Raw genomic sequence first — 26,525 nt, 5'->3', positions numbered from 1 at the left:
AGCTTGAACAGGAAGAGTTAAACATCTTGTGTTTTGAGACTTTTTCCACTTAAATAAGAAGCAAGGCAATATTCCCCAGATTATTACACTCATGCTTTCAAAAAACTTTTGTTTCAAAGGTTGCTGGCACACAGCTGTATGACTGGAGTCTTCAAGGATATATTGCTGTAGAATCTCTTTGGAAGGATAATCCTAAAAAGAAGAAATCTGGGGAAAAAGGTGATAAGGTAAGAAGTCTGAGGAACTTGATTTTTGAATTTACCACTGCCTCTTCAGTCAAAAAATTTACAAACAGCAGTGGTTTTGTTCCACTGTGACTTGGCCTTTATTTCTGAAGAGAAATTTTTCATTCTGTCTTTTTAAGCTGTTGGAAAACATTAGGCTTATTTCAACTTAAACTTTCAGAAATGCTGTTTGGAAGTTTCCTTTAGTATAATCTGATACAGATAAGCAAACAGATTTCTAGGAAATATGTGTAGATGGCTTAGTGAAGCATAGTATGAGAGACTGGAGAACTGAGCAAGTTGATTAAATGTGTGCCAGGGAAAGCCTGTAAGGTTTTTAGGTATTTTTTTAAGCTGCTGCTTAATGAAATGAAAGTTCAAGTGTGTAATGTAAAGCTTCTGTGGTTTTAAATTCACTTCTAAACTCGCTGTGACTGGTAGTGTTGGGGAAGATGAAACAGGAAAGCCTTGGAAATATGATTGCCTGACAAAAGATTTTGGGAATATGAAAACTACAGGCAACATCGAAATGAAAGCCACTTTTGAAATACCAGGTCTTAGTTACTGAACAACTAGAAAACAATGGTATGGCCACTGAAGTAATCCCCTCTTGATTGAACAATACCCTCTGCTAGCAGGCAGGTCCAAGGGTCAGAGCAGACCCTACTAGCTCAGCAGAAGGGGTCCAAAGAGTAGTTTTTAGAAGTTAAGATGTAACACTCTATGGTAATATAAGAACTCTTATAGGCTGTATGTAAATGCTATAGGATTTGTATCTTGTATTAGATTGGTTAGTGACAATTAGAATATTCAGTACAGAAGATGATTTATTGTATTGTAACCAGGACTTCAGACACTTCTCATTCTCTCTTCACTTCTACTTCTCTTCTCATACTTCTCTCTTCCACTTCTACTCTTGCTCTTAAACCCTCTCTCTCTCTCTCTCTCACCCGTTCACTCTCTTGCTCTCTTGGGCCTGCTCAGAGCTGAGTCTAGCAGCTCTGAGCAGTGCCCCAATACCCACGCCCTTTACAATAAACCGACTGTGTCCCAAGACCTGCTTATAGAGATCTCTCCGTCACCGACTCCGTCTCCGTCCCGCCCGTAAACCTACAGGTAGAGAGATGTTTTGGAGATACAGTTGCACTTGAATAGACTGCAGGGATGGGACCGAGTTCCCTAGGTAGGGCTGGGTGTAGGACTCATTCCAAACAAGCTGGGTTGAAGAAATGCTCACATGTCCTGGCAGTTACTGAGTCTTCTGAGAGTGGAGACTTTCATCTGTGGATACTCATCTTGTGTTGGCCCAAGGCACTTCAGTAAATGAACTTGAATAAACAAAGGTTAGTTAATCATTCTGTACCTTTCCTAAAACCTAGGCTGTCAAAAAGAAACTCAGAAAAAAGGCAATGTTAAAATATTTCAGAAAGACAAACTGACAGCATTAGTAAAAAATAGCTGAACTTTTAGTATTATTGTGTCCCAGGCTTTCAAAAGGAAACATGTGGTTGTTATTGGAAGACAAAAACTTTTGACACTTTCATCTTATTATAAGGCTTATTCAAGCACTTGCTACCTCAGCAGAAAAACAAACACCGTGCAGAATTGCAGAGACGACTAAGCAAACACACTTCTTTCTCTTCCTCCTTGCAGAATCTTTAAATCACACCCCTTAGTTGCCAAAACATGTTACTTGCACAAAGGAGCAAAATGCCCCTTGATTGGTGTCCTCCTAAAGTTCATCTCATTGTTCAGATACTGTCAGTGTGAACTGTTGCTGTGTAACTTGGTGGATTAGACAAGATACAAAAACCCTGTGACTCAAATGAAGAAAGAGGGCTTGATCACTTGATGAAACTGCCTGCACTTCCCGTGTTCACGGATTTCTTACCTCTGAGGCAAACAGCCTTACTGGTGCTTTGTCCTCTGAAGTTCCTAAAGAGAGGGTGCTGTCTCCCTGGTGTGCAGAGAAGCTGAACAGCAGCTCACATGCTTTTGTCTAGAATGGGGACTGAGAAGTGTTTGTAATGGAAGAAGGTTGCTCTGAAGCTTCCTTGGGCCTGGGTTGGTGAAACCATATAAAATACATCGTTGAGAATTCGGGTGGGTAAGGGTGGGTTTGTTTTGGATTTGTTTCAGGTTTGTTTCCTATGAAAATAATCATATGGATTATCAGCAAATCATATAGACTTTTCAAGCAAAAGAATTTCTGTTTAAGTTCCATTTTTTATTGGAGGTTTTTACTGATACAAAAGTGGCATGGAAGAAAATGCTTTTAACTATCATATACTAAAATTGGCAAAGCATTCTAGGATAGATTCTGTGACTTCTGTTTTAATTTGATAACCTTGTGAAAGAATTTGGTTGCTTTTGTATACATATTTCTTATTGTTGTCCTAGGCAGCTAGATTCCTGAAATAGTGAAGACAGGTCTAAATGTTACTCTTGAGTTGTTGTTGCAGCAGATGTAACCCATTTCATGAAACTATGCCAGAGCAAAAGACGTTATTTTGTTTTTGTGACATTTACTCCAGCATTTTCCTGTTGCTAAACAAAGGATTCTTGCAAATAGTCAAGAATTATAATGGGCGGCTCTTCTTGGCTTCTGTTAATTTGTTACATTGCTCATAATTTGTCTGATAGTCATAGGTACCACAGCTGTGCATAACTTCATGTTTGTGCAGCAATATGTCATTAAAATAAATGTGGTATGTTAATTTTCTGAAGGTTTTATGAAACAAAAACCTGTGCCAAATTGAGGTCATACCAACTGAATTCTGAGTTCTGCCAAGAAGGATGAATTCTGGGACTTTCTGTGCCTACATTTTAAAACACTGTGGCTGCAGCCCCTCCATACAGCAAGTCAGTCAGATAAATGTTTTTAATATGCTGTTGAAGGATGCAGCTCTTCAGGATGTCGGGATAAAATCCTTCTGCTAAAACCAAAGCACATAGAGAAACTATTTTCTTGACTTAGTTCTCACTTTGTCTTGTCTCTATACCATTCAAAGACTTCTGCTGTATTTTTAACAATTTTGGATTCTCTGTCTTCCAGCAACACTGAATTGGCCACCCTTGTTTTTAGTGAAGTGGCCAAATTGTGTAAAACCAGAACAGCACTGCAGCTCTAAATATATCCTTCTTTCAGCCCTTGTTCCTTTCTTGTTGTGTTTGCTCTTTCCCACTTGCAGAAAACTTAATTTCCCTCTCCGCTTCAGAGCCTGAGAGAAACTTCTACAGCATATTACTTGGTTTTCATTCCTGTCTAGTGTGCTGATGGACATCACCAGTGACTTAGCAATACTAATATATAATACGTACAATTTTTAAACCCACATGTTTTTATTACACATGCAAAATATATAAATATTTAAAATCTACCTCTATGGCTATCTCTGGGTATTTTATTAAGTCCTAGCTGGTTATAGAATGTCTCCAGGTGCAAAGAGGGCTCAGCTTTGGCTGATTTCCTGTACTTGCTCAGAACAAGTGTCGAGGAAACTGTGGACCAGAACCTTCTTCACCTGAAAGCTCTGTTGAAAATTGTGGTGTCAGTGTTTTGACTGGGGAGCCTTCCCATCAGCATCACAGATTGTGACCATAACAAACCTTAAATTGTGTTTTAAGAGAGTTTTTAAGTCACTTGTGTTTTGGTCATCTTTTAAAACACAACATAAGCAGCTGAGAGAGCTTCTTTCTACAGAAAATGTGTGTCAGGCTTGGCTTTGGTAGCTTCTGAACAGGCAGGCAAAAGCTTGGTCATCTGAACTAAAAGACAAACATCTACTTCTGGCAAAAAATGCTGTTTCCTGTCATCCCCTCCTTTTGTTGTTTGGTAGTAAGAAGAGTAACAGTATGAAACTTGTAAGAAATATTACTTCTTTGGGAATGGATCCTTAGTATGGGCAGTGGGAATTTAGATGTTTTAGAGGTGGGACAGACAGAAGGAATCTACTCTGCAAAAAGTTGGTCTCTCTAAGGGCAGCTTAGAGCAACATTTTTGAAGTACTTCATATTTTTGTGAGAGTTAAGTTCAAGGTCAACTTAAAGAAGAAGTTGTTACTGATTGACTGGGGGAGGATGAATAAAGTAAGGCAGTGATGTTCTCTTTATTCCAAGCAATACATTGCAAACAAAAGAGGACAGAAGGTAAATTATTAATCTTTGAGCCCAGGTGAGCCTTTGTTTTTCTTTTGCAGCTGCTGTTTTTTTTCTGGTAGCCAAACTTTTCCTTTCAAGAGTTTCCGTAAGCATAAAAGATATATACCTATCTTAGGTACTTTTGAAGTTAAAATTTCTAAGATTAGTGTAAAAGGGTCTGACCATCTGCAAGACTTCTGAGATAACAACTTCTGCACCTGGCTTGGCTGTAACGTAAGGGCAGAAGGCACTACACATTTGGGGGTTTCACGTTTAGCTAGTTTGCTTTGGGGTGTTTTTCTTTGTATGGTAGGAAAATCTTCAGAGTAATCATGGTGGGTTTTCTGTAAAGTTTGTTGTTTAAAGTTTATGTCTCAATGTATCTCTGTGAGATACTGTGTGAGCTAAGTTGGGGTGTTTTTTAAGCACTCATATACTGAAAGTGTACAGTCCCCTTAGTGTTATTTTTTGTTCCAAATAATGATTTTTTTTTTTAATCCCAAAGAATCCCAATGTATTGAACAGTTTATAATGAATGTATTACGGAGATTTCTTATCAGTTACCTTTCACTTGAAACAGAAACACAAGAATGCAAAATATTTCCTCTTGTGCTGTGGGATAGAGCTCTGATGTGTGAACTCTGGCCACCCAGATTTGTTACGGAGTGGTTGTGTTGAGCCAGAAAGTAGAAAGACTGTCTTGAATATGTGCCTGCTTCTGATCATGAGAGGGTACCCTGGCACAGAGGAAGTTTGTCTTCTGAGTCATTGATCTAAACACATTTTTTGCTTCTGACCTGGTTTTGGGTGTGCTAGAGGATTTTGGCACTTTCTTGTAAAATTATGTGCCTGTGCCACAGGAAGTCCTTTTCTGGCAAAGTCACATTACCACTTGAGCAGTGTCACTTAGACTCACTACTTACACAGTGGATGGAGTTAAAAACTTCTTAATTGCTAATTCAGCAAATGACTGTGTGAGGAATGATAGTGGATTGGCTTGAATTAAATAACTCAGGCTTAGTAGTTCTACTGAAGGCGAGCCCTGGGATGAGATCTCCTGAGCTCATAGAAACAAAGGAATTTAGCAAGACCCCTGTTTTCTTGTGTGTATGTGTGTTGCTTTGGGTTGTTTTCCTCTTTCAAGACACTAAAAAAAAAAAAGCTTACCTAGACAATAATTGCTTTTTACGAGTTAAAACAAGAAACTGGAAAAACACAGACTTCTCTGTGAGGAGCTTATTTTTAGTTCACTTGTTCGGGATTGAGTAAACTCTTGAGATGAGGCATCATTAGTCAGATTATTCATTGTAAATTTTAGTAAAATGTCATAACTTAAAAGTTCCTGTACAGGCAAATTACAGAGTAGATCATTATTTTGAAATGGGTGTGGTTTGTGGATGTGATTTCCTCTACTATGAAATATCCAGGGTAGTAATCAAAACAAAATGGGTTTTTGAAAGAAATAATTACCTTATAAAGGTCTTGCTAGGCATTTTTTGAATAAGACATTTAAGAAGTATCTTCATAATTGAATCTTGATATATTGAGTCCATATCTCTGGCACAGCATATGCAGGATCACACAGACTTGGTGCTTTATTGAGTTTAATTGGTAATGTATAAATTTGACCCATGCTTTGAAATGTTTTCCAGTATCTTCTGGCTTCTTTTGTTACATTTTCCATCACATTTAGCATTTCCATTGCATTAGCAGAATCATAGAATGGTTTGGGATGGAAGGGGTCTTAAAGATCACGTCGTTCCAACCCCCTGCAGAAACAGCTTCCACTGGACCAGGTTGCTCAGAGCTCCATCCAGCCTGTCCTTGAACACTTCCAGGGATGGGGTGTCAGCAACTTCTCTGGGCAACCTGTGCCAGTGCCTCACCACCCTCACAGCAAAGAATGTCTTCCCAATATCTAATAAACCTGCCCTCTTTCAGTTTAAAACCATTCCCCCATGTCCTATTCCTACCTGTTCCTGTGAAAAGTCCCTCTCCAGCTTTCTTGTAGCCCCATGTAGGTACTGGAAAGCTGCTAGAGGTTTTCCCAAAGCCATCTCTTTTCCAGGCTGAGCAATCCCAACTCTCTCAGCCTGTCTTTGTTGAAGAGGTGCTCAAGCCCTCCTATCATCTTCCTGGCCTCCTCTGGACTTGCTCCAACAAGTCCAACACCCTTCTTATGTCACAGGCCCCAGAGCTGTACACAGCACTCCTGGTGGGTCTTCAGGAGCGAAGCAGACCTGCTGCCCACGCTGTTTGTGATGCAGCCCAGGACATGGCTGGTTTCTGGGCTGCAAGGGCACAGTGCTGGGTCATGTTGAGCTTTTCATCAACCAGCAACCCCAAGTCCTTCTCCCTAGGGCTGTTCTCGATCCATTCTCTGCACAGCCTGTGTTTGTGTTTGTGTTTGTCTTGACCCAGGCACGGGACCTTGCACTTGGCCTTGCTGAACTTCATGAGGTTTGCATGGGCCCACCCCTCAAGCTTGTCACGATCCCTCTGGATGACATCCCTCCCTCCAGCATGTTGACTACCTCATAGCTTGGTGTTGTTGGCAGACTTGCTGAGGGTGCCCTCAATCCCACTGTCCTTGCTGCTGACAAAGATGTTAGCGCTGGTCCCAGCACTGACACCTGAGGAACAGCACTCGTCTCCACTCACACATCAAACTGTTGACTGCAACTCTGAGTGTGACCATCCAGCCAATTCCTTATCCACTAAGTGGCCCATCCATCAACTCAATGTCTCTCCAGTTTAGATACAAGGATGTCCTGCAGGACAGTGTCAAGTGCTTTGCACAAGTCACAGATGACATCAGTCACTCTTCCCTCATCCACCACTGCTGTAACCCTGTTGTAGAAGGCCACCACATTTGTCAGGCACATTTTGCCATTAGTGAAGCCATGTTGGCTGTCACCAATCATCTCTTTATTTAAGTCATGTTGGTAAAAATAGCCTTCTAGAATAAAGAGGAAATGCCATTTAATTTCCACGTGTAGAATTTAAGAACAATTGAGGGTGGGAGGCACCTCTGATCATTTCACCCAAGCCCCTGTTCAAAGCAGAGACAGTTTCAAATTAGATTTGGTGGTTCAGGCCTTATGCAGTCATGTGCTGAATATTTCCAGGGATTTAGAAAGTTCTCTGGAAAACCTGCTCCAGTGATTGGTGGTGTGATATATTTATAATTTTTTGTCCTTTGATCTAAGAGAAATTTGCCATACTCCTCTGTCCTTTTCTCCCGGTGTTTTGGATGTGAACATCTGAGAAGAACCTGGCTCTTCCCAATATGTAAATGCCCATTAAGGAACTGTGGACAGGAGTTAGGTTCCCCCTTTGTGTGGTCTTCACAAGTCTGAACAGACCCTCATCTCAGCCTGTCCTTGTACGTAATTTGCTTCAGTCCCCAAGCCACGTGTGTGGCCCTTTAAGTATTTTTTTAATCAATATCTACTAAAAGCTATAATCAAATGCTTGTTTGTTATAGCATCTTGGCAAACAGATAGACCAGACCCTGTAACAAGCTTATCTTCATTCTTTGATTTCTGTCATTTTTGCTGGGGAAAGTGTGAGAACACTCTCTAGAAGGATATGTGCTAAAAGAGGTCTATTGTATAAATCCACACAGAATTCAGAGAATGCAGAATAGCAACTACTCTGTGGGTATTCATCCTCTATTATTAATACAGGCAAAATGAGTCAATTAAAGCATTTCTGTTGAAGCTACTTGTTCTTTCAAATCCTTTAACTGCTTGGCTAACGACAGGAGGACTAAAGTCTAGAAAGTGTTTGGTAGATCATATTTGAGTGTATTATACTGAATTAGTCTCATGAGCCACTTGATTTTGTGAGACATTTTTGTTTCAGCTTTTGAAGAGGATTTCTGTTCTGGAAAAAACATTAATCCTGGATTGTCTCAATTGAACTTTTGTGCACAATTTTTCTTCCTCAAGGGTGATGCAGTGGGTGACAAGCCCCTGGAAGTCCATGCTGCTTCAAATAAAGAGCAAACTCAGAAGTAAAATGCTACATCACCTGGCATCAAACAGGTAAGGATAAAGACTGGTAATAATTTTTGACTAAACAGCAGAGTAACTTGGAAGAGCTGAACATTTGCAAAGTTTGACTTGTAGTTTTCTTCATAATGATGAGGAAAGTGAGGACAGATAATTTTATTTGTCCTAAAATTTGTCAGGAATATGTGCGTTCCTTAACACTATTTAAGCTAAGAAATCTAAATTCTTCATCTTTAGAGCATTGCAAGTAAATATAGGTCTGTTTGAAGGGTTCTGAATTAAATGAGGAAAGTCTTGTGATTGTAGTGTTGGTTGGTTTTGGCCTTTTCTTTTCTTTTTCTTCTTCCCATTTCTGCCTCCCATACCAAAACCTCTTTGCCTTCTTTGTCATGCTTGTACAAGTATTAGGGTGGGAAAAGAAACCTCTTTCCTGCTGATAAGTTTTCTCTATAAAGATTTGTCAGTGCCAAGGTACAGCATTGTCTTACAGTCTGTAACAGTCCACGATGTGCCTGACCTTTCATCTTAGTGCAGCTCCCAAATGAGTCCTGTTGGGATGAAAAGATGGAGGAAATGGAGGCAGCGTTTCCAGGTTCTCCAAGGCAGAAACTTGAGTTGAGATACCAGTTCTGACTTGGCCTTGGGGCTGTGTTCTAAACTCAAGCAAGTCCTATGGTTACATTTTCTAGAAAAGCAAAACAAAAACATACTCTTGACTTTTTTATGATGGTTTGGTTTCATGGGATAAAAATTGCTGTGTATTTGAGGCTTATTACAAATAATTATAACGTAATTGGACATCATTTAGTGCAAATTGTCAGATGCCTGCTCTGTTATCAGCTGATAAAGAATTTCTCATCTGAACATGTTTTCTACTTGCTTCTCTTTGCCCTGTATTATTTTTGCACCATGTAAAAAACTTGCTTTTCATCAGAAAGGGATCCTGGCGTTGTAGGGACTCCTCATCGTTTTCATATGCAGTATTCCATTCACCAGAATTTATTTTTTTTTTTCCTTACTGCCAAGTGTGTAAATAGAGTCCAGATCTGGCAAACAGCACCCATTTTTTTCCCATGCATCACCATCAGTCACATATGTTTGCAGATGTGGTAGAATGCACCCATCTGCTGAGCAGCAGCGTGCCACTGTTACGTGGGCAGCTTTAAAAGAAAACCTAGATTTTAATGTTGGCTCCCTTAATGTGTTTTTAATTGCTATAGCTGATTCTCAAAACAACAATGTGAGGTTGTTGACTGGCTGATGTACTGAGTAACTTAGTTTTTCCTTTAGAGCTATGAATATAAAGTCTTTAGGAATACATGTTTTCCAAGTAGTTTGTAAGATAGTCACGTAAAATAAAAACTAAAAAATAATAGGAGGATTAAAAAATATTTTTTGTGTGTAAAGAATCCCAATAGAACCAAGAGGAAGAAAAGCCTCTCTAAAATTCACTGAGATATTGTTGTGCTTATTGTCAACTAGGACAGAGCTACTAAATTATAAAAAACCAAGAAAACGGAACTTTTGTTTGTGACACTGTACAAATATCAAGGTTCATTACAAACAGAAATCCATGAATAGATTTTATTTTCTTTTAGAATTTCTTGCTATGAATATAATTTCTGTTAGGCCTTTATTCACTTTTCGAAATGTCAGCCTTTTGCTTCAGGCACATTTTCTTTGTTTGGGGAAGGTTTTAAGAGACTGAAGATAAATTGTCCAGGAGCTTGAAGTACCTGGGTGCTCCTGGTTTTGAAACCTACGTGCTTCACCTCATGTTGTTTCTGGGGGAGACACATGAAGGGAACTGCTGGATTTTTGACCTAGGGCAACCAGATGGTGAAAGTTCAATTCAGTATCAAGTTCAGCTGTTCTGCGGGGGTGGCAATTTGTTACTTGTGCTTGACACCAAATCCAGTAATTTAACTCCATACCCAAGTCCAGATGTTTTGTTGGATTTGGGTGATCCCAGAGGCTGGAGAACACTGCTGTGAATTTTGAAAAGACACATTTTTTTATTCTGGATGAGATCAGTCCTGAAAATCTCAGTGCATTTTCAACTGTTGGTAATATTCCTTGTTGAATGTGGTTACTAAAATAAAGACAATCTCATTTCCTCAATGATTTGCCACAGCATGGATCTCTGAACTCTGAATGGTCAGCCAGGGCCAAAATCATATGGGGTTGAAGACAACAACATACTTCTCTATTCCAAAACTCAGCAGCATTGTACCTCCTTTATTTATTATTATTTGTTTGTCATCAAAAATCATATGCAAACTTCAGCTGAAACCACATCCCACTGTGGAAGAAGCAAGCTTTAATTTTATCCAGCTGTTGTGTTTAGGAATTGCACGGAAGTGACAGGGTTTTGTGTTTTTCCATGAAGATAGCATATCACTCTGTTACAGATCTATATTTATGTAATTCCATTTCTTTCAGTTAAATTGCCCTATTTTTACACCAGAATAAGTAAGATTAAGAAAACATGCATTTGATGGGAATTCAAAATAATTCTTTTCAAGGAAGTTGGTTTATTATACAAGATTCCAGTTGGTGTTTGGTTGCTGTGAAGTGTTCTTTCTCTTTTGTATTTCTATTTAGTTCAACTATGGGAATCGAGTTCTCTAGAACAGACATGATCATTAGTGCTCTAATGTTGGTAATATGAAGAGTTAAATATCTCTACTGAAGCAAATTGGTACTGAGAATGTTTCTCAAACAGATTTTGATAAACCTGCCACAGCAAAGAAAAAAAAATTATAATTGCACTTTAAAAATGGAAAGGAAAAGCTTGTGATAAATTTAATTCTGCTTTCTCCCTCCTTCCCTCTCCCCCTTAACCATTGTCCCCTTTCTTTGGTTATAGGTGAATAAAAATATAGATATGAGCAACAATTTCCCAAGAAAAAGATGAAAACCATCTGAATCCATTTTGAATGTTACTAATCTGCCTTCTGCCTCAGGACAGTCTGATGATCTGCTGCTCAGGCTTCTGGTATGGCTTCTGTGAAAGGACACTACGTGTTTTGGGTCAGTCTTGAGACTTCATCCTCTCTTCTGTAGTGGGACTCAAGTCTGCCCATGCTTGTCCCATTGCAGGATCAACATTGCAAGTAGCAAAATCCCTCAGTCTCTTTATTATTTATATATAAAATAAAATTCCAGTTACAGAAAATTGTCCATTTTTCCCCCTCCTCCTGTCTTCTTTAAACTCATGGATGTGATGTTTGCACAATCTGAAAGGTCTCGAGGTGGTGTTGACAGTGCCTGTATTTTTTACCAGCAAGGAAAGCTGAAAGGAGGAGGATGTTTTGGCTAACGTGAGCTCATAGAATTGGGAATGGGAACAATTACAATGACTCTTGTGTTTTGTCTGAGTCCCCCCCTCCTTTCTGTACAAGTCCTCTGGCTCATCAGTGCCAGCGGGAGGTGTGTAATGAAGCGTCTGTGAGTTCCTGTCTGGTGGATGGATGGGAATGGAGCTGTTAATGCCTGTTCTTGTTTTTGCTTGAATGCACAGCACAATGGGAACCAGAACTTTACCGTGGTGGGAACCAGCTATAGAATAACTTGGCTGTTTCCTTATTCCCAGCCAGGGGAGGGGAGGAAAAAGTGATGTGGAGGGAAATACAAAAGGATTTCCAGCATTTTGAAATCTTTGCACAATAAAACCCTTTCATCATTTGTTGTCATTTCCATGAGTCCCTCTTTCGGGGCTTGATGCATTACAAATTACTGTAATCCAAGTAGCTCAGCATTTAAAGCTGTGTTGGTGAGCCTTAAATGCTGCTTAATTAATCAATGAATATGAGGAATGGGTGAAGGATGAAATGAAGTATGTTTGTATGATACATTAACTTTCTAAAAAGAGCAGGGAAGAAAATACAAAGTAAATCAGATTCAAAATGCTTTTAAATATCTTTGTTATTGCATGGTTAGGTATTCCAGCTGAGCATATTCCACAGATTTTTAGAGAAAAACAAGCAGACCTTGGCAATGTGAATGCCAGTCTGTGTGGGCATTATAAAACAGGCCAACCCTTTTTTAGTACAGGCAATAAGGCATGTGGTTGCCTCAGGCAGAAAAACAGTATCTCCCAACATGTTCAGTCCATGTTTTTATGATTGTTTTAGGCTGGTGAAGATGTATGTTGATATAGGCAGCAGAGTTCTTGCATGGGGTTTGGGAGGTGTGTGTGTGTGTGGTTTTGTTTTTTCTTTAAACTTGCCAACATAGTTCAAGCAGGCTTGGGAGGATCAAAGTAGTATTTTTGTCAGTAGTGGAAAGGAAACTTGGGAAATAGAGCTGTAACTGCTCTCTTACACCGCTCCTGTGGTACAGACATAGATTTGGTTCTGGCCTTAAAGATAGTTCTTCACTTATGCATTCTCATATCACATAGAGAATAATTACCACAGAATTAGGATTACAGCTTTAGATGCCTGTATTTTTTTCAGTTTCATATTATTTCAATATTTGGCATATGCCACATTGGCATTTAAGGATGTGATTATTTGGTAATTCAGTTATTTGTTTACATACACACGTGTGCATGTTTTAAAAATCCTGGGTTAAATAAATATCACTTAAATGCTTTTCACTTGATCGCATCTTCATGCTGCATATTTACACTGCTGCTTAAAAGTGTCCCAAGTGATTGACATCAAACCAGAATGCTTTTATGTAGCAGGAAATGACTGCCTTCAAGCACCTGCATACACACATGACAAGGAGATGGTTCCAAAATGTGAGCAAGACAGCCTTAGCTGGAATCCTTTCCTGATGTCTTCTGGTTTTTATAACTACAGGAAATAAAAAAAAGTTTCATGCTGGTAAGAGCCCAAGAGTTTGTAAACATTCAGTCCTCTTGGCACAGACCTTCCTAATAAGGAGCAGGAGAGCACCTGACCACTGTTGATGTGTATACATATATATATATATACATATATATATATGTGTGTGTGTGTGCACACATGGAACTAAATTGTGCATGCATGTGTTACCTTTTGCCAGACTTTGCCTGTGGGTATTACAATGTAGGTTTAAGATGGTATATTCCCCACCCAAGCTTCCTGTTTGGTCATCCTTCCACTTAAAGGCTTTTTGGCTTGGTAACTGGACTGTGTGCAGCTGAAACAGTGTTCTCATCTCAGCATCCTCTGCTACAGTGGCTGCAGCAGAGGTTGGGGCAGCAGAGGTTGCAGTGCTCTCTCTTAAAAACACCATCTTTTATCTGCAGTGTGTGAAAGTTGTAGAACTGGAGGTCATCAGGTTGGCCCTGTGTTGGGATCAGGATTCTTGTAGGCAGCATGTCATATATCAAAAGTGACAGCGAGGCCTCTCTTTGCTAGAAGGAGCATCACCAGCCTGGAATAATCCAGTTAGCCTGGGTAAATATGCACAATCTTGCAGCCTTCAAGAAACACACAGGATTTTGCCACAAGTGTTCATTGCAAAACTCTGGTTTAGACTCAGTGCTCTGACTGCAGGAGGCCCCAGACACAGACTTCACAGCAGTCATAAGTCAAATGTTTTGGAGCATTTCTCATTGCATCTGTCGCCTTCAAGGAGAGCAGTAAAGAGCAGGATTGATGTGGAGGGAATTGCATTTTACCCCTTGAGAAAAAAGTGCCCTGGGAGTTGAAGAGACTTGTTACTGCTCTGTTTATTGCCAGAAAAACCTCAGTGTGAGCACATTTGCTTCCGGACAAATAGAAACTGCTGCATATGTTTCTTTTTCCCTTTTTTGTTTTGTTATGATTACTTCTGTACCTTCCTATAAATTCTGAGTTACTTCTAAAGCCAGTTTCATCATAATAAACTGCTATTGACAAAGAGCATTTTGGCTGCTCAGGCATGCTGGGAAGGCCTGCATGACTTCCCGCTGGACCTTCCTGGATACAGCCTCTCACAGCAGCGTTGGCTGTAGCACCTGGGTGGCCTGGCAGCTGCCTAGGTTAACCCCCTTCCAGAGGGGTTTTGACAGGTACAAAAGCTTCTTGTTTACAAGGAAAACATTTGATAATATCTAAACTACAAAGCAGAAGTTGTTCTAGCAAAAAAAAAAAAAGTTTCTAATTGTGCAACATCCCCCTGTGCTCTTAAGTCTGTACCGTAAGCTGAGCCTGGTATTTTTTGACTATATGGTTCTTAAATTGACTGGAGCTGGCAGCTTTCTTAGGGTCCCTCTGGAAAAAATGTTGGTATATTGATGCAATTGGGGTGTTTTCTCAGGTCAGTGAAATTCATCACTGGCCATCTCTGCTTAAAGACGAAAGTCTGAGCGGGACTTGACGTTCATGGATTCCTCCAGAGTGCTGCTCTCACAGCCACGTTTTCAAGCTGGTGTTACTGGTAGCCATTGCACTGATGAAAACTGGCAAAATCAAAGGTGGGCTGAGGATGTCTCACAGCTGGTTACCAGTCTGCTCCCTCTAAAAGATTCGTCCCTCCCTCTGCTCCATTGGAAGTGGACCTACAATGCCTGCACTAGACTAAGGTCTCTTGACTCCTTCTTACCCTCTTTCTTTTTTTGTGTTTGCATTTAAAGGTCTAAATCTACCAACTAACACTCAAAGCCAGTCAGTCACATGTGCTGTGTCCAGATGTGGCAGGTAAACTGGATAGTGCTCCATCACCAGCCCCAGTTACTGAGGCATGATCCTGTTATGGGTAAGCTTTGCTGGATCTTCTGGAGAGAGGGAGATTCCAGCTGACTTGCTTATGTATGCCTGGGAATAGCCATGGCACAGCCTGAGCTGTGCTCGTGATCCCAGAGTCTTTGTGCCCACTGTGAAAGGAGCAGTGGGGACAATGGGACAGCTTGGCCAGGGAACTTCTCTTCTTGTTCATAGTGTGAAGATAAACCTTCACAAGACTCAAGAATTTAATTTGATAGAAACTAAAGCTGAAGGATGCACTTTAGTCTTGAGTGTCTGAATCTTGCTCAGCAAAGCTAACCTGAAGTTTGTAAGAGCTTATGAAGTAACAAGATGGGTCATTTGCTCCACGCTTTTTTGGCTGAGGGGACAGATGCTGCAGCGGGACGGCTCTTGGTGCAGTCCTTTACCCGCTGGGGCTGTGTAGACAAGTGCTGGAGGGCTGCCAGAGAGCACCTCATCTTGTTCCAGGGGCTTGTGCAATGTGCATTTCAAGGGAGTAGTGAGTTCAGCCCCTGCATGCCTGGATAAAAGAATAACCTCACACGGAGAACTTAATTCCTTTCTGCTTTGGCCGTTGCGGTGTGAAGCCACAGGACCTACCACGTTCTGTACCAACATCAGTCAAAATCCGCTGTTCTGTGTCCCACTGCTTCTGAATCTTCCGTGTCTTTACCTGGAGTACTTTCGCTCAACTCCAGGGCGCAGCACCCGTGCCTTCGGAGAAGTTTACTCGGTTTGTTTGAACTGAAAGTGAGCCACATCCAGCGCTTGGCCGGGAGTGCTGCGGCGCCCTGGAGGCCGCTGTGCCCCCGCTCCGCGGGCAGAGGAGAGGGCAGGATGCCCCGAGCAGGGGTGTGCCGCGATGCTCGCTCCCTGCCCACTCACATCGTTACCCCAGGGATGGAGGAAAGCTCTCACTGCCCCAGCCAAGGGGGGAATGCTGAAGCGGGAAGCTAGAAATGTCTTCGTGGCTGTATGCACGTACCAGCTAGGGATCATAGGCAGGCAGCTAGAGACGGCCCTCACCACCACAGTTTTAGCCCCTTTAATTTTTGTTGTTGTTGTTGTTAAAAATGATGTACAGAAACACGGGGAGCTTGTGTATCAATCCTCAGTGAAAAGAAAAGGAATTCTTCCCTTCCCCCTACCCCCTGCCCCAGATTAAGTTCACCAACGTCCTCTTTGTAACTTTAGCAAGCTTCAGACTCACTTCCTTTTGTCAGGAGACCTGAAAGAGCTATTTCCTGATTCGTACAGGGCTCTTGTATGCGCACACTAAGTGCTCATTCATGCCGTGAATCATAAAGGTAACCTCAGTTCAAAGCACTGCGCTGATACTTCGGCGTGGGACCAAAAAAACAAAAGGAAAAAAAAGAGAGTTTTGTAATGCAGCGGAGCGCGTTGAAGTCATCTTTGCATTTACTGAGGAGCCGCGCCAGGGGGATTTTGATCTCCTGTCTTAAAAGCATCATTTACAAACTGCCCAAACTAAAACCGGCTGGTGAAAGCACCAAAGCCAGCCCAAAGAATTAGGTTTACTGTCGTGTGCCAGGCTTGACACATTTTTCATATCCTGCCAGAGATGAGGAATGGCATCGGGAGCTGCCAGTGAGTCAGGCTCGGCCCCGGCGGTGCCACGCAGGGAACAAAGGCAGCAGCCCCGCCGGGACAGGCGCTGGGCTCAGCACAGCGCCTCACACCAAACTCAGGGGAGGCGCCGGAGAAAACGCAGCTCTACCAGGAGCAAAGGACTCACTCTCCTGTCTGTGGTTCAGGGGGAGGTCAGTGAGGCACGGTCTGTTTTGTTTATCTCTCCTGTACTTGCCTCCGGGTTCATCTGACAAAGAAAGGGATGAGCTGTTACTGGCTGAAGGAAGAAAGAAATGTGCACTACTCGGCTCTTTCTATCCCTGCCAAGAGGGAGTACGAGCCAATTTATACATAACATTGGAGTCCTCTGCCATTTAGCAGCTTTTGCACAGCATCCAACTGTACAAGGACACGTCCCTGGGGTCAAACAACCTTTGGCTGTACTTCTGCCTTGATGGAGTAAGATCAGTATGATCTCTCATTGTACAAGAGAGCAAAATACACAGATGCTAAAATCAGCAACTCTGTTTTGACAAAGAAGAAAACAGTAAAGGGGAAGGAGGCTTAGCTTGTGGAAAAAAGAGGTAACATAAATATGAGTGCATCCTCTTTTACTACCATAACCCTCCTTGAACTCTTAAAAAAGCCAGATATTCACTGGTCGCTTTTTAGCATTATTGTTTTTACAGTATTATCCTATCTGCAGATGAGGTCAGCCTGCTAAGGAGAGTCTCTTGTTTGAGGAATGTTAGAGGAGAAGTGCTATAAAATCACTCTCTGCCCTGGGCTAGCCAGCCCAGGGTGACTCACACCCAAAAGTAACAGAACTATGGGAGCAAAAAACCCAAATGATTTTAGGCTCCCAGTGGGTGAGGTAAAGTGCAATATAGATGTGCAGAACTCTACATACCTCAGGCCCCAAGTCTCTGAACTAAGAATGTGATGTGCTGTGCTCAAAGCCTGATTTTTGTCCTGGAAGGCTACTACCATGAATAAACACATAGCCATCACATCTAAGTAAACTGCAATAAATAAAATCATAACCGCAAAGGAGGTGTGAGGCAGTAATTTTAATTAGTAGTCCTGTGGGATTTCCTCTATGTTTTTATTTTCCTTGTGGAGTGAAATGCATATGAGGAACAGTTTTATTTGCACAAGAGTTCTCCACTCTGTGCCTGCAGCTGAAAGACTGCTCTGCCTGCAGGAAGGCTGAGGAGCATCGTGAGATCCATCTGGTTCACCTGCCAGCTCCAGAGGGATGCTCTTGGAGAACAGGAGAATTCTGCAATGTCCTTTCTGACTGGAAAAGTGGGACTCTTTCTGGTCCATGCAGGCGCTCAGTGCTGGGGTTTCTAGGCAGAGGATTCTGTAATGGTTTCATACTTGATTGTTGACTTCATTCTCTGCAATAACTTGTTTTCTCTCAGCTGTTTTGTCTCACTGTGTTTGTGATCCCTCTCTCTGGTGGACTTTCCTGGCTTTGCCCAGAGCACCCCCTGGCCCGGGGGTGCTGCTGAGGTCTTCCTTGCATTTTTTCTCTCACCTCAGTAATTTTCTTGAGGAATTCTGGCACCTCATCATCCCTGCTTTCAAGGTTTCTCATATACAGATGTTCAAGCTCCTCATATATGGTTATCTAGCAGCTTTTATCACTTTGGGATTTTGGAACAGTTTTCCTTAAAACCTGGTCAACTACTATTTAGAGAGCTGGAAAACAATAGGCTGACTTTTTTTTAAAATGTAATTTGTTTTAAACATTAAGGTTTTGAGCCAGGTTAATTTTTAGTCGTGATGGCTGTGCTGACCCTGTGGCCTCATCTGACCCGGTACAGGGGACCACAGCTCTGCACCAGCATGTCTAGAGAACTCCTGGTGCTCCTGGAAGCCCTATTCCTACACATATGGTGTGTGGGGCCGTGGTGCTGGCACGGGTGCCTGTAGGTTGTCTCCCCACACTGGCACAGCAGCAGCCCCCTTGTGGGGAGGCTGCAAATCTGGGTGGCTGTCCCTAAAATCCTGGAAACAGCAGCTTTGCAGCACTTCTGGTGCCCTGCACCCTGAAAGGGTGTTAGTGTGCCTTGCATAACAGGGACCTATTCAAGGTTATGAATGTTTACTTATGAAGAGGTTGGCGTGTTTGTTTTTCTGACATTCAGTTTCCTGCTCACGTGAAGGCAGCTACAGGAGACAGCTGTCCTGACTGGGGGAACACTGTGGTACCCTTGGCCAGGTGAGCTCCTCAAACCTGACCTTCCCTCCACAGTGAGTGCATGATGGGGACAAAAAAAAAAAAAAAAGCCACCATCAAAACCAGAGTGAGCAAACATGTGCACTGTGGTTTGAGAAGGGCACAGTGAAAACCTACAGTGGACTTTTTTTATGCACGCTCTCCATTGTTGATTTTCTCCCCCTACTTGTAAGGATTGGTTTCTTACCAATCCCCTTCTCCTTTCTCCCCTTTCCTACTCCCAGCTCAGCAGTACAGTTGGAAGGGACCCCACACTTCTCCCCAGGTTAAAGCTTAAGGGATATTTTTGTGGGTGACTTCCAGCTGTGTAAGAGGAAAACCTGTTTCTCCAGGATGCACAAAGCTGGAGGTGGGCAGGCACCCAGCGTAGCCCTCCCAGCCCCGATTTCACTCAAGGTGCTACAGTAGCCCCAAAGTCTTGTTATTATGTTTCACAATGAGATTTCTTTTGACTCTTTGATCTACACATTTTCTTTAAACATTTTGATGTTCAAACATTTAGACTTCAGGAAAAGGAAATTAATTTGAGATTTTAAAAAAATTTCATAGAGAACAATTACTTGTAGCAAAGCAATCAAAAAGGCTCCTTGCTTCTTGGATGGAGATTTAGGCACTGATTTATTCATCTGATCTATTTCATTTGTACTAAAAAAAGGAAGGAAAGAGACAAGCAAAACTGTATTTATAACAAAGAAGTTATCAGGCCCTTTCCAAGCATGCCTGTGCCATTACAGTGGCCTAATTCTCTTTATAGATTAACAAGCCTGAGCCATTGTTATCTTACTGAAAACATAAGTAGACACAACCAATATGTCATATGATAATCCCAGTGCAGTGGTGGTTTTGGATTGATAAATGTTTTTAAACACTTTGCTGGAAAAGTGCACCAAATGTTTCTCCTGGGGCATTCTTGAAGGTTACCTGTGATCAGGCACAGCAGAGGTGAGGGTTTCCTGCTGAGTGCCAGGTTACCTGGGCACTATTTACCTTCAGATGAGTCAGTGGGATGAGGGATTGTCATAGGGCAGGGAAGGACAGATAAAACCCGGTGTCACAGAGCCTCTGACTAAAAAGAAACTGGCAGGTGTTGGGTGCCCGACCGGAATTTTCAGGGCTCAGTGCAGGAAGTGGGTGCTGCCAGCAGTGCTGGTGTGAGCTCACAGGGTCAGGCTGCACCAAGCCCTCTCATGAGGGGATGGCCCAAAGAGGGTGGTCCTGAGATGATGCTGAGCCCCCACACCCACACATCAGGTGACATGGGCAGCCCAGAGCTCCATAAGACCTCCTGCCTTTTTCACAAAAGGCATGGGAAAAAGTCCAAATGGCACCCAGCCACTGCCCTCCAGGAAAAGAGAGGAGATGGGCTTACTGTAAGCAACATGATTGCACTGGAGACGTGGCTCAGCCATTAGTCAGCCCCACCACAGGATTCTGTGGGATGTGGGCTCTCCTCCTGTGCCAAACCCCCCTAGAACACCTGCAGGGAGGCAGCCAGCAGGTACCAGCTGGGGCTGGCAGTCCTTGCTGTGGGGACCAGATCCTCACCCTGCTGGGACAGAGTCAGGGACACATTGGGGTTCCAGGTGGAGCATGTCTTTTTTGGCTGGTCAAAGGACACAAAACATGGCACTTGGCTGCAATGGGCAGCAATTTCCAAAACAGAGGGTGTAGTACAGACTTCTAATTGGTGATTGTAACTGTTTCTTATTTAATTCTCTAGTCATACAGTTGTCCCAAGAAAAAAACACTTAAATTGTTTACAAAAATGCAATGTTTAGTGTCTTCAACACACTTTCTGTAGTCTTCCTTGTGATACAGAACAGAACAGAAATATTTCAGTTGGAAAGGACCTACAAAGAAGATCTAGTCCAACAGCCTGACCACTTCAGGGTAACCAAAAGTCAAAGCAGATTGTTAAGGGCATTCTCCAAATGCCTCTTAAACACAGGCTTGGGCCATCAACCACCTCTCCAGGAAGTCTGTTCCGGTGTTTGACCACCCTCCTGGTAAAGAGGTTCCTAATGTCCAGTCCAAACCTCCCCTGATGATGCAGCTTTGAACCATTCCCACACATCCCACCACTGGATCCCAGGGAGAAGAGATCTTAACCTCCCTCTCCACTTCCCCTCCCCAGGAAGCTGTACAGAGCAATGAGATTGCCCCCAGCCTCCTTTTCTCCAAACACTGAACAGAACTGGCCCTAGAACTGAGCCCTGAGGAGCACCACTGGTGACCAGCCAGATGTAGTCCCATTCACTACAACCCTCTGAGCCCTGCCCTTCAGCCAGCTTTCCACCCAGCCCACTTCTATCCCACTCATCCCACAGCTGGACACGAGCATTAGAAGTTCACTGCTACACCTTTAATGGAAACTACACAAAAAAAACCTGATTGGATGCAAATCATGTACTATTTATGCACATTATCACTCAGGTACTGACTGTATTTGCTGTGAATTAAGTAAAACTTCACTATATCTCTGTGGGAAGTCTTTTAACTATGGCTTTAACGGGGCAGAAGAAGAGGAACTCATGTGCGCTCACTCACACGTGATGTGAGTCACACATAACTCTGAGACTATGTGATTAAATAAACTACTCTGAAAAAAAGAGGATTTAGTTAATGATGGCAGCACTGCTGGATGTCTATGGAGGTTGTTCTCAGGTGTCACAGGGAGGGCTGATTTGAAGTCAGCCCTGGACATCATCCTGGCTGTACTTGCCTGGCCTGGGGTAGTGGCTGAGTTTGCAGTGTTTCGGTAAAAGAGACTCTCTGGAAAAAATACTGATGTTTCAAGCCAGCTGCGTTGCAGAAAGCTGTTTTTGGGAATGCTTGCTGCTTCTCCACAGGGCACTGTATTTCTTCACTTATAAAACTCAGAGTGTGTTTTACCCCATGTGCCAGGCCACTGCCTGTGAGACAGGCAGCCAAGCATGCTGCTATCCACGGCGCCGTAACACACCCTGGGCCTGTCACGTTCCAGTCCGAAGCCTCTTCAGACAAGGCACTTCCCTGTCTGAAGGAGAAGTTTGAGCTTCCTTTCCCTGTGATGCTGAGTAGTTGCTGAGTGGGCCCAGCAGCTGAGCAGACCCACTGCCAGCCCTCCCCTGCCCTTGGCATGCCCAAAAGCCTGGGGAGGGACAAATCCACGCTTGCTCCCCACGTCTGCCTGTGTTTACCTCAGCAGGTTTCTCCTCCATCACGCTCCCACCATGGGCCACACCGAGCCCACAGCTGTGACTCTGGCTGTGGTGTCCCAGCAGGCACTAAATCCCAGCTGCCACAGCTCAGCCCCGCTGCAGAGAAGCTGCCTCGGACAAACCAGGCTTTTCTCAAACACTGTTTGCCATGTCATGAGGCTGCTGGGGCTCAGCCTCCCTGGAAAAGGACACAGTCTTGGCATTGGCTGGCACAGTGTGTCTCCGTGTGTGTGTTGGCAGGTGCTGAGCCTGCAGGTGTCCCCCACGCTGCAGCCAGGCAGGTTTTGCTGGCTGCAGTATCACCAGAAACAATACTACGAGGATTTGACACTTGGAGTTGTCTGTGGTCATTTCCCCAGGCATCTGTCTCTCCCACGGAGTACTCGGTGCGACCTTCAGTGGACAGCAAGTGCTTGTGCACCACGGGGTTGGGAACTTCCAGTTGCTCATGGACACCTCCATGCCCCTCTGTCCTGTGCCAGCTCCCACAGAAACTCCTCCGAAACATCCTGCAGCACCTGTGATGAGCTTGATGCTGTTTGGAGCTGTGCAAACTAAGGCCTCCGTGGCTGAACTTAGAAAAGATCATGAAAGAGAAGGACCAGCTGCAAGTGCCACTGTCCCCATGGTGCTGCAGCTTTGCACATGCAGGGCAGCCCAGCCAGCTGAGGGGCTGTGGCTGTGCTCTGGCAAGGGGTGAGGGCTGGCCCAGCACAGCCCACAGCATACTGGTGCTTCTAAACCTTTTATTGCAAGCTGCATGTGCCTGAGGTGCATTTACATTTGGGTTACATTCTATACTTCTGTTAACAGGAGCACCTGATGCTTTATAAGTTAAGTGAAAGGACCATCACTTCTTGGATCCAAAAGCCTCAACAGCTTCTTTAAGAACAAACAGGAGATAATGTCACATCCTCCTCTACACCTCTACTTGCTTTTAGATCTGTGTTAAAAGGAAGTTTCACTTTTGCAGTCATGTGCTTATTGCAGAAAGTACCCCAGCTGAGAAACCAGATGTAAGCCCGTGTAAGGGAAGCCCCAGCTGCCCAAACTGTGCTGGAGAGGCACACGGCTATGGGTGCCTAGAGGCAAACCTGGCCCTGCCTGGGAGTGAAGCAGGGATGTCTGACTATGTTGAGCTGCGGGGGTGAGAAGTGCTTTGGCTTTTAACAGCAGAAAATAATAGCTTGCTGACACCAAGCCCAAATGGCAGGTAAAGGAGCTCTGTGGTTCTGAGTGCCTGCAGGACTTCTGTAATCAAATTTTAAATTGTGGTGATGGCAAACCCAGCATGCAAATACAGAATAATTTTATTACTTTGTGCTGAGGAGGTAGTCAACTCATGTCTATAAATCCTGAGTACTTGCTTATGTAATTTATTTTTGTTTTCCTTTGGGATTCTTCAGCCTTGTCCTGACTTCACTGTCATTTGGACTAGCTGTACTTTGTAATGCAGCGGACTTTGGTTTATCACCCTGTTTTACAGTCTGGCAGCTTTACAGCTTTCAGAAAAATGTAGTTACATAAAATGGGTGTGCTTTCTTGCCTGGCTAAAGAACAGCCACTATCCCTCAAATTTTCAGCTAGTTTCGTTTTGTTTAAAACTGGATCAATAAGGTGTTATTTCTTTGATCCTAGCACTTGTTGCTGCCTCCATCTGCCAGTTCTGCCTGTTGCTCTTCAGCAACAAATAATTCCTGCTCCCACACCACCAAATCCAGTACTTGCTAATCCACTGAGTTGTGGCTAATTACATCAATGGGAGGTAAAAATAATCCAGATATTATTAATGTATCCCAAGAATGTACCTCTCAGACTTCTGATTTTGTGAAATAAGTCTTCTAGTTTGTTCTGATTACATTATCTGGAAAGGATAAAGTCTAAACTGTTTCCTTTGATGCTGCTTCCTCTGTTGGGTGTGTGGCTTCCTGTGGCAGGCTGTGGTCAGCCCCTGCACCTGGCCTCCTTCAGTGCTGCAGATCTCTTCTCCTGCCTCCTTTTTAACTTACATTTTCTGCCCCAGTGGCAAAGCTACACCTCTGTACAGAGGTTATGACCTCCAGGAGTGGTGAATGCAGAGTTTGATCCATCCCTCTGTGTTAACTCCCATGTACCTGCAAATGTAGCTAAAAAACATTTGAGGCAGTGGTTGAAAATGTTCTTGTACATTTGTCCTAGGCTGTGGCAGGAAGCTGGCTGGGGCAGAAACCCAAATCCTATCATGTAAACTGATTGCAAAAGGCACAAGACAACAAACCAAAACTACAAGTCTTGTTTCCTCCTGCACAAGGTGTGTGGTGGTGTTTGTGTGTCAGTGACTCAAGTGGGCCAAATCTGGAAGTTCAGGGAGATCACAGGGAGCCCAGACTGGAGTTTGCTCATTGTGAGAGCAATAAAGACTGTTCAAAGGTACCTTTACAGTGGTATCTGGGCGTCCAATTATAGTAACCAGCTTTGCAAAATCTCACCCTGCAGTTTTATCAGTGTGTTTCAAAAATAACACTGCAATATCCAGTTACTTGGAAACACTGATGGGCTTTCATGTGGAAAACTACCGTGTCTCTCATGTTTTTTCCCTGTGTGGAGAAAGGTTTCTAGTAGGAATTTCAGGGATTCATGTCCCATCCCTTCACAGTGGGTTCCTGGGAGGTGATTTGGAAGATGTAAAACCACCTCATCATACTGGACAGCAAACTTTCAGGAGCGGATGGGCACCTGGTTTCATCTTACCAAAGCACATTATTTTTAGTCTGTTTCAGTGGAGAAGGGAAACAGTTCAAAAAACGGAGGTTCCTTTTCCCTTTGAGTGGATGTGACCATCTGACACCTGCTATATCAACAATCAAAATATGCAAAGTTCAAAACACAAATAAACAAAACTATTTACCTGAGAGCCGGTTTTCTGAACAGGGTGTTTGTTTTCCATCCTCTCAAGCTAATTATCCCTTGGGGCTTTTTGTCTCTTGCTTTGGGCTGGAGTAAATCTGTGAAATGAAACCAAAACTGGTTTGAAGATGGAATTTCCTCCTCCTCACTCACTATTTTCAGCTGAGGTGTGTACCTGTGCTTTATTCTGTTATCAAACACAGAGTGTTTCTGATTGCAGAAAAAGTCAGAGCTCAGGTCGGGAGAGGTGCATCTCCCAGTGCTGCGCTGGTGTTGGGCTGTGCTCCCGCCCCAGAGCCCACATCCACTGTCTTCAACCGTACACCCTCTCCTCCACAAGCTCCTTGTGGGGACAAGTCTGAGCTCCTGATGGGTTCTGAAGCCCTCCATCAAGGTTGTATTTACCAAAAACCAGCCGTACAGCAAACAAAACTTAGCCAAGCCTTGGGGGGAGAAAAAAAGAGTCCTGGGAGGGAATCTCTCCTGGATGGTGAAGTTAGAGCCTGCTTTGAGTTTGCAGTGAGATTAAACATGAGCAGCAGGCACGGTGCTGCTTTGCTGCTTGGTTTCAGACAGGAGCTGAGGCCTTCCTTTAAATTGCAGCCACTTCTCTGAAACCTGAGTCTGGGAAAAAAAAAAAAAAAAAAAAAAAAAAAAAAAAAAAAAAGGGAAAGGGAAAAAAACCCATTTAAGCAATCCTGCCCAGGCAAGCAAAACAACCGGGCACAGCCGAGTCTGTTGCGTGAGGTGAATGATTTAAAGCCGGCAGGTTTCATCCCTCGGCGCTGCCGTCCGTCGGTCCCTGTGAGCGCTCCCGCTCAGCTTTTCCTCCCCGAGGGATGCGGAGGGAGAGCCCCGGGAGGCGAGCGCTGTGAGGAGGAAGCTCGTGCAAGCCGAAGGAAGTAAAGCTTCTGGTCAGCTCAAAGATAAGGAGGCACGACTCACACCCTGGGCTGGCCTCCAGCCCGGGACAGCGCTGCCTGGCGGGGAATTACGCCGAGCTTTCCCGAGTCCCTCTCCCTACGGAGGTGGTGCTTTCCCTGAGCTGACACCTCCGCTTCCCGCGGGCCAGGCTCTAGGACGGCGACTCTCCTCCCAAGACAAAACACCGCCTGCAGGAATGCAGTAAAGCCCCCACACGCTTTTTCGGAGGAAAAGTTTGCACTGGCTTTTTTGAATTATATGGACAGCGAAGGCTCTTTACAAGAAGAGGGGAGGGGGAAGGGTTGTTTTCCTCACGTATATTTTGTTTTAACTTATGTAGACAAAAAAAGCCTCCTTCCATGCCGTCGCTATGGCTACGGCTCGGCTCATTGTGCAGGAGCCTGTGAACAGGAAAAGGCCAAGCGGAGAGGGGGCGGCGAGCCCGGCGCTCCCTCTGCTCGCAGCCGGGGACGGTGCTGACGCATCCTCCGGCCGCAAGTTTGTCCAAGGCCACCCTTCTGTCCCCTCCCGATGGGAGTGAGGAAACTCTGCCATTGCGAAATGTTCGCCGGCTGCCTCAGCCTGAGGAGAACTTCCCGGGGCATGAGTTTGAGGGGGAGAGCGAGGAGGAG

General features: G+C 43.7%; 1 protein-coding gene and 1 long non-coding RNA gene across 5 annotated transcripts in view; one reads left to right on the top strand and one right to left on the bottom strand.

Moving 5' to 3' along the window:
* The window catches only part of APOO (apolipoprotein O), a 29,933-nt gene extending 16,950 nt beyond the window's left edge, over positions 1 to 12,983 (top strand). For 2 of the 3 annotated variants that reach the window (XM_010394505.4, XM_010394506.4), the window contains exons 7-9: positions 120 to 227; positions 8,318 to 8,413; positions 11,250 to 12,983. In XM_010394505.4, coding sequence (XP_010392807.1) covers positions 120 to 227; positions 8,318 to 8,386 — 177 coding nt within the window. In that variant the 3' untranslated portion in view covers positions 8,387 to 8,413; positions 11,250 to 12,983. Of the gene's footprint in view, positions 1 to 119; positions 228 to 8,317; positions 8,416 to 11,249 lie in introns of those variants that run through there. The other variant, XM_039551644.1, reaches the window with a different exon arrangement.
* On the bottom strand, positions 8,409 to 25,619 carry LOC104686200. Of its 2 annotated transcripts, XR_751304.4 has the most exons (3): positions 25,145 to 25,619; positions 24,971 to 25,067; positions 8,409 to 9,065 (listed from the first exon to the last, which is right to left on the bottom strand). It is a non-coding gene; the product is annotated as an uncharacterized LOC104686200 (long non-coding RNA). The 2 variants fall into 2 exon arrangements; XR_005601864.1 differs by lacking the exon at positions 8,409 to 9,065 and having other exon boundaries at positions 20,562 to 25,067; positions 25,145 to 25,618.
* Between the last annotated feature and the right edge of the window lie 906 nt (positions 25,620 to 26,525).

Source organism: Corvus cornix, chromosome 1, assembly GCF_000738735.6.
Source record: "Corvus cornix cornix isolate S_Up_H32 chromosome 1, ASM73873v5, whole genome shotgun sequence".
NCBI classification, from domain to species: domain Eukaryota; kingdom Metazoa; phylum Chordata; class Aves; order Passeriformes; family Corvidae; genus Corvus; species Corvus cornix.
The sequence above is the reverse complement of the archived record's forward strand: the minus strand, read 5'-3'. Positions and strand labels throughout refer to the sequence as shown.